At 44.0% G+C, this 13,207-nt stretch overlaps 1 protein-coding gene across 1 annotated transcript in view; it reads right to left on the minus strand.

The window, feature by feature from the left end:
* STARD3 (StAR related lipid transfer domain containing 3) overlaps nucleotides 1-13,207 on the minus strand; it is a 43,905-nt gene that overhangs the window by 12,521 nt on the left and 18,177 nt on the right. Inside the window, exons 3-9 of the mRNA XM_063137354.1 lie at nucleotides 7,384-7,461; nucleotides 6,378-6,455; nucleotides 6,193-6,246; nucleotides 5,816-5,933; nucleotides 4,590-4,688; nucleotides 3,595-3,647; nucleotides 793-885 (exon numbers count right to left, since the gene is read on the minus strand). Coding sequence (XP_062993424.1) covers nucleotides 793-885; nucleotides 3,595-3,647; nucleotides 4,590-4,688; nucleotides 5,816-5,933; nucleotides 6,193-6,246; nucleotides 6,378-6,455; nucleotides 7,384-7,461 — 573 coding nt within the window. The remainder of the gene's footprint in view (nucleotides 1-792; nucleotides 886-3,594; nucleotides 3,648-4,589; nucleotides 4,689-5,815; nucleotides 5,934-6,192; nucleotides 6,247-6,377; nucleotides 6,456-7,383; nucleotides 7,462-13,207) is intronic.

Genomic DNA, 13,207 nt, shown 5'->3' on the forward strand with positions numbered 1-13,207 from the left:
AGTTCACTTCGCCTGCATGCACTTTTTCACATTATGTTCTGCTAGCCACTGGGAGGAGAAAATAGGTAGCTGTACTCAAGTCCTACCTTTGAACAGGGGGAACTATGCAAAGCCCTTAGGCTGGGTGTGTTTGGGGAGCAACCATGTGACATTTTTTGGGCTTCCTTAATCTAACTTTTTCTTCCCTTCTTTTCTCCACTTAGGGATGCAGAACAAGCAGTCTCAGAAGATGCTACCGTCTGCTGCCTAGCAACTGCTAGGAAAGGAAGAATGTCCCTCAATTAAGGGTTGAGCAAATTCTAGTGCCCCAGCCTTAACTCAGAGGCTATTAGTAGGGCTGGCCTGGAAAGCAATAGCAAAAAGGCCTCAATCTCCAGATCCACATATGGGGAAGACACAGGGCAAGGACAGGAAACTGCCCAGGTATTCCTGGCATTCTGTAGAAACCACATTAATACAGGGAACAGAAACAGTCTTTAACATGATCATCACCTGAGGGTAACTTTTTGGGAGGGGGAATGAATGAGTCACACAACTGCAGCACTGCTTTTTTTGAAAATAAAACATTGCCTTTTCCAGAAGGTATTTCCACAAGGTGTAACTCCATTTCACCATGTAGAACGGCACATTGAAGAGCAACTACAGCAGAATCACCTCATGGTGAGGTTTCCCAGGTTTGAGTTACACCCAGGGAGGCTGGGACAAAAAGGCCACGAATACCTTTGAATAGTGGTCTGTAAGACTGATCCAAGAGCCTTCAGTCACCAGTTATTTCAGAAGTCATAAACTTACGTTGCATCTCTCAAACGTCCAATTCTCCTCTTGGGCTAAGATCTGATCCACCACCTCCATCGCTACTTTGCCTTGCTGGACATATTCTCTCTCCTAGGACAAAATATGACATACAGTCTAGTGACACGGAACCAGCCTCACCTCTAATGAATCCCGCCTTCCACAGTCTCCTGAACTGAGTCTTTATTTAGCCCTATTACAGCATGGAGGGAGGTGCTCTTGCAAACCTCCTCTCGGAAGTCTACTAGCCCCCTCTCCTCACAGTCCATGTGGAAGCAGCTCTAAAAAAAAGTGTTTCTATTTTAGCAGATATCTGTTAAGTAAAACAAAGAATCTGTTTAGGGCTGTGGCTCGATTAGAGAAACTTTAGCCAATCACATGAGTGTGTTAATCAATTGTTGAGATCTGGATAAATCTGCAAAAATACAAAACAATGACTAATGAAAAAGCACCACTTAAGTTTTTAGATGTTGCTTGGATGTACTGGAATAAGAACAATCAGATTTATGCTTCTCCTCATCATTTCCCCTAGCAGTAGGATGAGAGCTATTGCCATTCAAACTGACTAGCATGCATAGCTCAGGCATCCATCTGTGAGTAGCAATTGCCTCCAGGTAGGAAACAGTTCTTCAAGAATGTAGCCAAGTGCCCAACTCACATCAACACTGGTATCTTAGTTATAGAAAAGCAATATGGGTATATATGCTAAGAGTGTCGTGTACAACACAGCTTCTTTGGGAGTTTACAGTGACCAAGCTAGTCTGCAAGGGAATCCTACTGCCCCCCAGTGGCTGTCAGGGAAAGAGAGCAATCCACCATTAAATGGACTTCTCCTTTAGCAGACGTAGCCAAAGGCTCTGGCATCTTGGTGTGTGTGTGTGTGTGTGTGTGTGTGTGTGTGTGTGTGTGAGAGAGAGAGAGAGAGAGAGAGAGAGAGAGAGAGAGAGAGGAAAACCAAGCTCTGAAGATTCAGGTTTGTTTTTTTCTGGAGGGGTCCTGGACCCTTATCCAAAGATAATCAAGAGAATACCCATCCTCTAAGTAAAATCATGGATATGTATTTCTGCTGCAATTGTGCTGAAAATTGTGAGTGCAAAACATTGCTATGCAGGCCAACCTAAAACTATTAACATAGATTCTTGCAGCCCATGTGGCAAGCTTCCCAGGATCAGTGCATGGATGTTCCAGAGAACAGCTACTGCCACATTCAACACAACAGCAGTAAACGATGGGTACTTCCCATATCGGATGTGCTCCTGGATATTTTAGAAACTAATCAAACCTCTACCTCTGTGTGAAGTAAAGGTTAAAGGTGAAGCACGATAAAAAAAAAAGCTCACAAATAGAAAGGATGGGTGGAGGGGGTACTGGTGGCAGGTTACTCAGTCTGAAACGCTTGGTACTTCTCCTGACATTTCCCCCTCGCCGCTACGTGCTCTTGTTTTTGCTTCTCCCTAATATCACTCTGCTATTGTGTGGTTAGGCCTGGACCCAACATAAACACTGGTAGTTCTGTTCTGAATGCTACTTGCTTTATTTTACTACGAGACAAAGGATAAAAACAGTCTCAAATGGGATACCAGTTGATCCCACAATATATATATAAAAACAAGATGTATGCGAAGAGTATTATGGCAACTTAAGGAGTAACAAGCTTACTATGATATTTGTGGACTACAACCCACATCAAATATATGTAGTGTTGTCTTGAGTTACCACTGAGATATATATGCACACACATGGTGGTTATGAACAGTGAGGAAGGTACAGACAGCGATGATTATATTATTAACAGTTGCCATTCACAAAAGCAATTGTGGGGTGATAACTCAGACATCAGCAACTGTTTCGGTGAATGGATACTGCTATTGGCATAATCATCACTGACTGTAATCAGCACTTCATTTCATTTCTCTCTGAACTCACAGTTTACAATTGTTACCCCCAACCATGTGTGCAGGTACCTGTAAATCATCTCATGCATCTGATGAGGTGGGCTGCCAGTTAGGAAAGCTCATGCCAGAATAAATGTGTTAGTCTTCAAAATGCCACAAGATTCATCCTGGGTTTTGTAGAACAAACCAGCATGGATACCCAACTGGAACTTGTTTATATGGCACTTTCTGAGGGCTCCAAATGCTATATATTATCCACAGTCTGTAAGGCAGGCCAGTATCCCCATATTGCAGATGGAAGCTGAGCATCAGAGGCTTGGCCTAAGCTACCCTGAACATTCTTACAGGCAAGCTGAAATTTAGCCCTAAGGCTTCTGGCTCATAGTTCACGCTATAAGCTACTATGCTACACCAGCTCTCATAAGCCATCACTCCTTCTGCTAAGCAGAGTTTGTGCCCATAACTGTAATTGTTTTGCTGGGCTATTTGGGCTACCAAATGGTTGCGGAATGTATCCTGCTCATTGTGAATTTCAGAATAAAATTAAAATAACAGTTATCTTTTCTGTACCATCCTCAGCTGTTGTGGGAGGTTACAACAAATAAATACAGAAAAATAGGTCTAAGGCCAAGAGATGCATTTCCAAAGGACTTCCAATGAACTTCATAGTTAAGGATTTGAACTTCTGCTTCCCATATGAAGATCTAATATCTTGGCCATTGATTCTGTGCACCCACACATTCGTGGTAGGAAGCATTTGCAGGTTCGTGATTTTATCTACACAATCCCACACCACTTGAGCATATCTACTTCCGTGCTAGCAATATTTGGAACCTGAGACTTTATAGCCTGATTGGAAGCAAACACAGAAGGGACAACTTTGCTGTTCAGCTAACCCCAGGCATACCTCATCAGTTAATGCCCTCTTTCCCATAGCCTCGTCATCTGAGTCATCTGAACCTACAGATGGAGAGAAAATGGAAAGGTTTAAGAGAGACGGGTTCCAAGAGTGTTAAATGCAGGATAGGAAGCAGCATTTCCATTCGCACAACTTGAAGACGGCGTAACCACCCAAAGCATCTTTAGATAAAAATAGGGAATTCTGGACATTTACCATCCGCTCATTTGTTTTAGAACAAGGGTTGTCAAATAGTCAGTTTGGCTTTTAAAGTGTCCCTGAGTAAGAATTGCCCCAAGTCAGAGGCGGCAGTACTCCTGGTTTCTGCATGAGTCACTGGTCTGAGTGTGCTGCTTAACTGGAAGCCCAGAACAGTGATTCACACAGAGCAACAGCCTCCTCAGAAGGTGGGTAATTGTATGGCATTGTTACATCAGGACTGACTGATCCCATCTCACTTAATGTATAGGCATACAACAGAATTTCCTCCATCGAATTTACTCTGCTGAGGCTAGATCACTGAATCATGCAGACACGTATCCATGCAGTCTCCTGCGCGGATAGGAATTTTGGGCTCACAGGAGCCTTTCATAGGCATATTTCTCACAGCGCACTAGTAAACAATCTGGGAGTTACTGTAGTAGCCCCTTCTTGTTCTCCTGTTCCCTCTGGTGAACAAAGGCAGGGAACATGACCATTGCAGAAATAGGATTTACAGGAAGGAAAAGATCATGCCTGTTTCCATGTGGACTCTTTCCGTTAAGAGAGAAGTGAAAGAGCTTGGTGTCATGTTCATTTGAGCAATTCTATACAGATTTTTTGAAATACACTGTAGAAGAGCCACAATGCCCTGCGCGTCTGCGGCTTTCCTGTGACTGTGCTCACGTTCATAGACATTAATATGAGTCATTCTCCCCACCCCACCCAGTGCTCAATCCTGGGGAAGGACACTCTCATGCAGAGGTTTGCTAGCAGGCCCCACAAGAGGAAGGGACATCAGTCACCTGCAACAGATTCTGGTGGGGAGTAAAACTGGCCATCTGAGAGGGCCCCTGAATAAAGGACGGGTCCACGAGCCACAGCAGCCCGAGCTGTTAAGTACCCTGGAAAAAAGAAGAAGTTGGGCTCATTCATAATCATGTCACACTCCTCATTCAAACTGTGTGATCCCCACATGACTTTGGAAAGTTCAATAAAGGGCAAAATTATGGTTGAAGAGAAGGAGTAATCCTCTCAGAAGTTGTATTTCCCTTCACAGACTGTGAACAACAACTGCTTCACTGAAGCCAGTTTAATCAGCAGCTCAGGAAGAAGTATTAGGGAAGCTTGACTGGCAGCCTAAAGGTTGATGAAAGAAGCAAAGTTTTCCCAAGAGAGCATCTTTGGTGGTTGGGGAAAAACATGAGATGTCTAGACAATGTTGCTCCTTGCACCCTCATTATGCTGCAAACTTCTAAAAGGAAGTTTCTCGCCTTCAGGCACAGAAGAATGCTTAGAAACTTCAGGCCCTTCCGTCATGTCATGAACTTATTCTGTGTTTCAGGTTTCTGCAAACCTGAATCACAGAAGCAAAGTCATTAAAAAAATTCCTAACTACTGTATGTAAATGCACTCAACACATTAGGAACTTGGACGTTTTGTTGCACAACGTCAGTCCCTTGCAGCTTTGGAAGGCAGACGTCTCTCTATCCTGTACAGGAGCTGGCTAAGCTGCTTCCCTCAGTCTTCTGTCTTGAGAGCAGACATTTTATCTCTGTAGAGACTGATGGCCTCTTTGCCCATTATATCCACAAAGCAATTAAGTGTCTAATGCAATAGAAAGCTTTCCTCCATCAAGCAATCCGGAGTGTGCTTCCAATCCAACCATAGCATTAAAGGGCTTGTTTAGTTCTGTTATCTTTAAAATATTTTTTTTCAAAATAATAATAAAATGGATCACCTGGGTATTTTGCTTTTCAGTTCTTTTGTGTTATAGGAAAAACGGCATACATTTAAAATGGCACTGATGCACCAAAATATAGATCCTCAGATACCCACTGTCAAGTCAGCAAACTATTAGCTTGAACACTCTCGTGTTGCCTGCTTCTAGAGTATCCCACCCACCCACCCACCCACCCTTTAACATGTGGGGCACTGCACTAGCAAGGCTATTACTGCAAATTCTTTTTTTGAGGTGTGGGGCATAGGAAACTTCCTTCAGTTCATCCATCCTCACTTAACAGAGACTCACATTGCTCTTCCTCGGTCTCTTGGGGTAAGACTTTGAAATCCAGAAACCACGTTTCAAGCCAGGCAAGGACAAAGGAAACAATTGGCAGAAGGTAGCCAAAAGCCCCTTTGCTGAGAAGCTGTTGGGGGGGGGGGGGGGGGGAGAAGAAGAAGAAAAGTTTTAAAATACTTATTGGAGAGCACTTAATAATGGCTTCAATACTCCTGAAATGATTTTTAACCACTCTTCGGTACCCACAAACCAATGAACTGTTTTAGCACTGCAATTTTTAATCTGATTTTTAATCAGCTAATTTTAGAGATTGCAATCTGCTCTGAGCTTTTAGAAAGTGACCACGAAGAGAAGAGCATTACCCACACTTGTTACCAGCAACTCACATTTGAAAAGATAACTTTCAGTATCAGGAAGCCACTGGACACCAATGTAGTGATCTTGAAGAAAATGTTGCCGGGGGTGAGGGGAGAGAGAAATCCATGAAAATACAAAATCAGAGTCATCTCTTTAGCACCTACAATTAAATGTATGAACTCAAGAGCATGATAAAATGAGTTAAGCCTCTTACCGCAATAACCCACCAGTGGCGGAGCCTCAGAAGAGCATATCCCAGAAGCAGCACCGAGAACCGGAAAAAAGCCAAAACCTTGTAAAAAGGAACACACAAGACATTAATGAGGAGGCAATAGTGATGTTCTCACAGGTACAAATAAAAATTATTTATGAAATCAACCTAGATCGGAACAAGGATATGCGAACATTGAGTTTTTCAGGACTTTTACTCGGGAAGAGACTGATAAGAGTTCTGTGAAACGCAAATGCCTGCATACTTTTATAGTTGCCTGTGTGGATCAGTTACTGATCTTGTGCCCCTGGCCAAAAAGATTTCCGCTTAAAATATGACATTAAAACACAAAAGTTTAAATTTAAGTTAAATTAGGTGTTAAAATACTGAGAAAATAAAAAGGTCTTCAGCTGGTGATGGAAGGAAAACAGTGTAGGCGCCAAGCGAACCTCTCTGGGGAGCTCGTTCCACAACCGGGGTGTGGAAGCCAGATTTCGGCTGGACATCAGGAAAAACTTCCTGACTGTTAGAGCAGTACAACAATGGAATCAGTTACCTAGGGAGGTGGTGGGCTCTCCCACACTAGAGGCATTCAAGAGGCAGCTGGACAACCATCTGTCAGGGATGCTTTAGGGTGGATTCCTGCATTGAGCAGGGGGTTGGACTCGATGGCCTGTAGGCCCTTCCAACTCTGCTATTCTATGATTCTATGGTGCCACAGCAGAGAAAGCCCTCCTCCTAGTAGCCACCTGCCTCACTTCCTTCGGCAGGAGCTCACGGAGAAGGACCACTGTGGATGATCTTAAGGTCCGGGCAGGCACATATGGGAGGAGGCGTTCCTTCAAATAACCTGGCCCCAAACCATTTAGGGCTTTGAATGTCAATACCAGCACTTTGAATCAGGCCCGGACCTGGACTGGCATCCAATAAAGTTGTAGAAGGACTGGTGTGATATTATCTCGTCGGCCTTAGTTATCGTAGCAAGTTGCATCTTCAGCAGAATACTTACAAATATGTCAAAAAAGGATGTTTTAAAGCTGTAGTTGATAATTTCTTCTTTTAAATTGTCCTGGATACCTTTCCCAATCTGCAGGCAAGCAAAATTAAAGACAAAGAAATTAAGACACAGCAAGAGTTTGAACAGCAAATAAAGACTAGTCTGAAACTTTGTAACATGATGCATCAAGCTGTGACCTAATGGGATCAAGAAAGAGTCTTCATTCTCCTTCTCCTAGGCCAGCGTTCCCCAGTGCCCTATAGATGTGTTGTACAACAACTCTCATCAGCCAACATGGCCAGTCAGGTTGGGGAATGCTGGCCAAGAATATCTTCCCTTCTTTCTAAACCCAGATCTTAGGAACTTAGTGTGCTAGGGAGTATACTAGTATGCAGTGAGAAAGAAACACATCAAAACTTTAGCAACTTCTTTATGTAAGCCCAAATATTTACTCCTGAAGATGACTCCTTGTTGTATTTCTGCATGAGTTACTGCTCTGTCCCTTAAGGAGGTATACTGATTAGGAGATCAGTGACTTATGCAGGGGTAAAAAACAAGGGGAACGTGGATAATTCTTATTCTTTCCTACTCAAGACAATAACCTCAAAAAACCTCTTTTGAGTGCAAGAGTAAAATATACTACATTCAGAAAGTGCTTTGGCTTTCAAGAGTTTGGGAAACACTACTGTAGGACTACCACAACAAAAATCAATGATTTTTTTTATTTAAAAAAAAATGAATTTTTTTTTGTATTTAAATTGGATTTTTTAAAATTTAAATTGGATTTTTTAAATAAAATGCTTTTTGAGGAAAAATCTATCTAAAGATAGTTTTCTATTTAAGATACATTATAGTCCAAAGGTTATTCATCATGAACTAAGGATTAGTTTTTAATTATGTAGCATGAGGCTGTTTAAATTTTTTGGTAAATGAATTCCATTAATCCATTCACAATGTCATGATCTTCCAGAAGTTTCTGTAAGATTATTTTTCTCCCTCCAATAAAGTACAGCAGAAAAGTTGTCCAAATATGAATGATTCACCTATTAAACTGGGGATACTTCACCTCACAATAATTTCATAATTATCTATGATGTGTTTCTAATAGTATAACCAAATCAGTATTTTTTGGATTTAACTGTAAAACTAATCTGAAAAGTTACTATTCTAAAAATGAAACCTTCATCTGGTTGTAAATATTAATATTATACCAGCAAAGACGAGTCTTTGTAAAACTGTGTAAAATATAGCGAGGAAGAGTGCACTTTTGATTGGGGCAGGGTAGTCACATGATTAAATCTAGTCTTTCTGAGTAATGATTTAAATCATGATTTGAATCAAATTGATTTAAGTCAAATCCACCCTGAAATGTAAGATTATTCAATGGTGCATACCTATTTCCCAAGACAACCCCCTTTTGGGGAGACTCCCAATACAATCCACCTACCCCAGAGGGCAACACCCTCAGGGATGGCTAGGAAGGAGCAGGATTTCATAGGCACCCTATCCCTCCTTTAGACCTCAGTCCAGCTCTCAGTGACCACATAATATAACACCAGCAAAAATGGTGGTATAAGTTAAAACACTTCTCAGTACTGTTGCATCAATGGGAGCTGTCTTTGCTGACATCAACATTCTTTGCTGTTTGAATCAGTGCCTGAGCACGATAATGGACTGGATGAGAGCCAATAAACTGAGACTCAATCCAGAAGAGACGGAGGTACTGTTAGCGGGTGGTTCACTTGTCTGGCAAGGAAATGTTCACCCTGTCCTGGACGGGGTTGCACTCCCCCTAAAGGATCGGGTCTGTAGTCTGGGGGTGCTCTTGGATCCAGAGCTGTCACTTGAGGCACAGGTGAACTCAGTGGCAAAGAGCACCTTTTACCAGCTCAGGCTGATATACCAACTACGCCCTTATCTGGACGGAGATAGCCTAGTTACAGTTATCCATGCTCTCATAACTTCTCGTTTGGATTACTGCAATGATACGTGGGGCTGCCTTTGAAAACGGACCGGAAACTTCAACTGGTAAAAAACAGGACAGCACGTTTACTAATAGGGACTGGCCAACGAGACCACATCATGCCAGTCCTCTTCCAGTCCAGGTCCTGGCCAATTCAAAATGCTGGTATTAACATTTAAAGTCCTAAACGGCTTGGGGCCAGGCTATCTAAAGGGACGCCTCCTCCCATATGTACCTGCCATATGTCATCCTCAGGGGTCCTTCTCCATGAGCCCCTGGCAAAGGAAGTGAGGCAGGCGGCTCCCAGGCGGAGGGCCTTCTCTGCTGTGGCACCCCGGCTGTGGAATGAGCTCCCTAAGGAGGTTCGCCTGGCACCTACACTATATTCTTTCAGAGGCCAGGTGAAGACCTTTTTATTCTCCCAGTATTTTAACAATCTATACATTAATTTTAACTTTGATGTTTTAAATTTGTATTTTAAATTTGTATTTCTGCACTGCTGCTGATTTTATCCTGGTTGTGTTTTCATATTGTATTTTATATCATGTTTTTATACTGTTGTTTTATACTTTGAATGGTTTTAATTTTTGTGAACCGCCCAGAGAGCTTTGGCTATTGGGCGGTATAAAAATGCAATAAATAAATAAAAGAATAGCTTCTTCTATGGGCTCTAGCCTGTATCCAGTCTGATTCAGCTCAAAGTCTTCTGTTATTGCACTTTTAGTAAATTTCATTGCCCCCAAGTCCTCAGAAAATCAAGGTGATGAGTTAGCTCTACAAGGAAGGAGAATGAACTTAGCTAGGAGTGGTTGTGTCAATAGCCCATCTCATGTCTGTATTCTACAGACCACAACTTTGCTGACAGAACCACCAGCCTTATCCACAGGAAAATCACCAAGAAAGCAATGTGATTCCTTAACACTGCTTGGATGAAGCATTTTAATACGTCCCCCACACCATCAGTTTGCAACATACCCAGAAAATATTGGTTATTGGGCAGATTAAAATATAATAAATAATACAAATCAACCTTATGAGGCAGTGATCTGTTTATGACAAGGGAACAACATTAGCCTCCTCTACAAAAAGATCACTGTCTTCCTGCCCAGAACAGAAAACCAAAATGAGTGTATAACAATATTCAAGCAGGATAGATCCTGAGACACGCCAATGGTTGCCTTGGCAGCCATAAAACCCTAAGCCACACAAGAAGCAAAAATGCGTAAATGTTGAACTCCTCCAGAACAAACCTAATGGAGTTCCAGCACCACTGCTGAGAAAAGACCAACTTCTGCCAGGTCAGGAAGGGAGCGAGGGTTAGGCATTAGGCTGGATGGGCAATAATACATCAGCAGATTCCTTACCTTGCCCTGTTGATGGAACTTCAAGATAGACATTTAAAAACATTAAGAAAAGCTGTACCAGATCAGGTCAGAGGTCTATCTAATCAAGCATTCTGTTTGCACAGTGGCTAACCAGATGCTATAGAGAAGCCCACAGGCTGGACATGAGCGCAACAGTACTGTTACTGAGAGGCGTAGTGCCTCTGATATTGGAGGTAATAAATAGCCATCATGCCTAGCACAGCCAGTGACAGCCGTATCCTCTGTGAATGAAACTGGAAGATGTCTGGACACCATTCTTGGTAAGGAAGGTAGAGGACCATGCGAAACGTGTGGCCACCTCCTCCCTGTCCACCCTGCTGAGGCTGCTGATGTACCAAATGATCTGGTGAGCCCAATTCAGAGATATCCAGATCTCCCCATCCCCATCCCCCAGCCATATCTGGGCAGGTCCTGGATGGCTGATATTTTTCCATTCACCAACTTGACATTAAGCAGCAGCACCTTAAAAGAATCAATGCTAGAATGATTACCAGAATTCTCAAGACTGGAGGAAGGACTGGAAAAGGAGTTGGATCACAGCTGCCTAATATGAAGGGAAGAGGACTTACCTGGCCTCCCCTTCCTCTACCAGCATGCTTCCCCCTAAACAAGACCTGCCCAATAGAGGCCCTGGGGCCCTGTCCACCACATCACCATTTGCCTGCCCTCCTCACTGTCAAAATGTAGCAAACAATAACCCCCGAAACCAGTAAATAAGAGCAGTCAAATAAACACTAAAAACGTGAAATGCAGACAAGGTGCAGTGTCAATAAAATTCACCATAAAAGGCAAACAAAAAGTTAATAGCAGCTAAGAGTTAGGGTATAAAGTGCAACATGGAATAGACAGTCGCAATGTATAAAAACACGATTTTATACTAGAGGAAAACTAATCTAAAAGACACAGTAACCAACCTTTGCTCCCATCCTGAACCAGGAGCTGCACCACCTCTAAAGGATCATCCTCTCAGCAAGAGCCACTAACCAACTGCCAGCTCTCACCTATCCAAAAATCCACGCAGTCTCTCACCCCTGAAGCAACATACGATCTGCAGAACTGAGGTTCAGTATGTGGGGAAACAGACCTAGTTGGATAGCAGGGAGTGACAGCCAGCCAGCTGAACATGGAGAACGTGTGGCTGGATGGGACAGAAGGGGATGGACAAAATGACAGGCATCAGGGCCAGGCAATTAGCTAAACAGGGCTCTTGGTGCTCGCACCACTCCACTTGGCCACAACACTCCACCCTCGCAAGTGTGCCTGGCGGAGGCGATTCACATCCGGGGTTCAAGCACGTGTCTTAAACATTCACTATTTTGCAGGACGTCAGCTCCACCGGCAGCCTCCTCAGCCCTCGTATCTGTAGCTGGGTCTATGGCCCGGACTGGGTTGTTTAAGAGCTGCTCTGTGGAGTGGGAAGGAGATGATGGAGATAATCTACCAGGCAGATGAGGGACTGTTTCCTGTGAACATGAGGCTGCAGCTTTTCACGGTTGATTATCTTCGCCCCCCACCCTAGCAAGAAGCTTGTTTCCTTCACATAAGTACTGTTGTCCCCCCAGCAGGATCTGAACCCTTCTTTTTGTGGGGCAGGGGAAAGCACAGGTGGGCCACCTACGCAAGCTTCTCCCAAGCGAACTAGGGAGCAGGGACTAGGTAAGTGAAGGAGCCCCGTGCAGTCGCCTGCCAAAGCAGTGGCGGTTTACAGGCTGTGTAAGCCTGCAGCATAAGGAGATTCAGAACCTCACCTGCAGGGATCCCTGCAGCGTGTCGGTGATTATGCTTGGGCTGGCTGTGCCACAGGGGCTCCTTTCTCGAGAGGGCTGGGGGTGCCTCTGCCTTCACTGTACAAGGGGTGGCTCCTTCCATTCGTGGCTACTCTGTGGGCATTCGTGGCAGGCTTAGGAGAGCCAAGTGCACTGTCACACTTGAGGTCGTGGAGGAATGTCCTTCTGAGGTCACACTGGCCCCTGGCCCTGTAGTGTGTAGGCTGGGTCATTAGCTTGAGTCCCTGCCCCTGCCCCTGGCCCCTGCCCCTGTAGTGTGTAGGCTGGGTCATTAGCTTGAGTCCCTGCCCCTGCCCCTGGCCCCTGCCCCTGGCCCCTGGCCCTGTAGTGTGTAGGCTGGGTCATTAGCTTGAGTCCCTGCCCCTGCCCCTGGCCCCTGCCCCTGGCCCCTGGCCCTGTAGTGTGTAGGCTGGGTCATTAGCTTGAGTCATCAGCTCATCTACCACCATCTTGTGGCCCACATTGGCCTTATTTGTGTGCGTTCGTTTGTAAGTGAGGACTGACACTGGCTAAAACAGTTCTAAGAAATTAGTCACCATTTATCTCAGGCTTGTTTATCACTGAAACTGGATTTAACAGCTTCCTGGGATTAACAACTTCCTAACTCAGCTCAGCTTCCGTTTGATTTACACGTTTGAGGCTGAAATGGACGATAAGACAAGGAACCTCCAATCAAACAAGGGACTCTCCGCTCCTCTTCT

Source organism: Elgaria multicarinata, chromosome 11 (assembly GCF_023053635.1).
Source record: "Elgaria multicarinata webbii isolate HBS135686 ecotype San Diego chromosome 11, rElgMul1.1.pri, whole genome shotgun sequence".
Taxonomy (NCBI): Eukaryota; Metazoa; Chordata; class Lepidosauria; order Squamata; family Anguidae; genus Elgaria; species Elgaria multicarinata.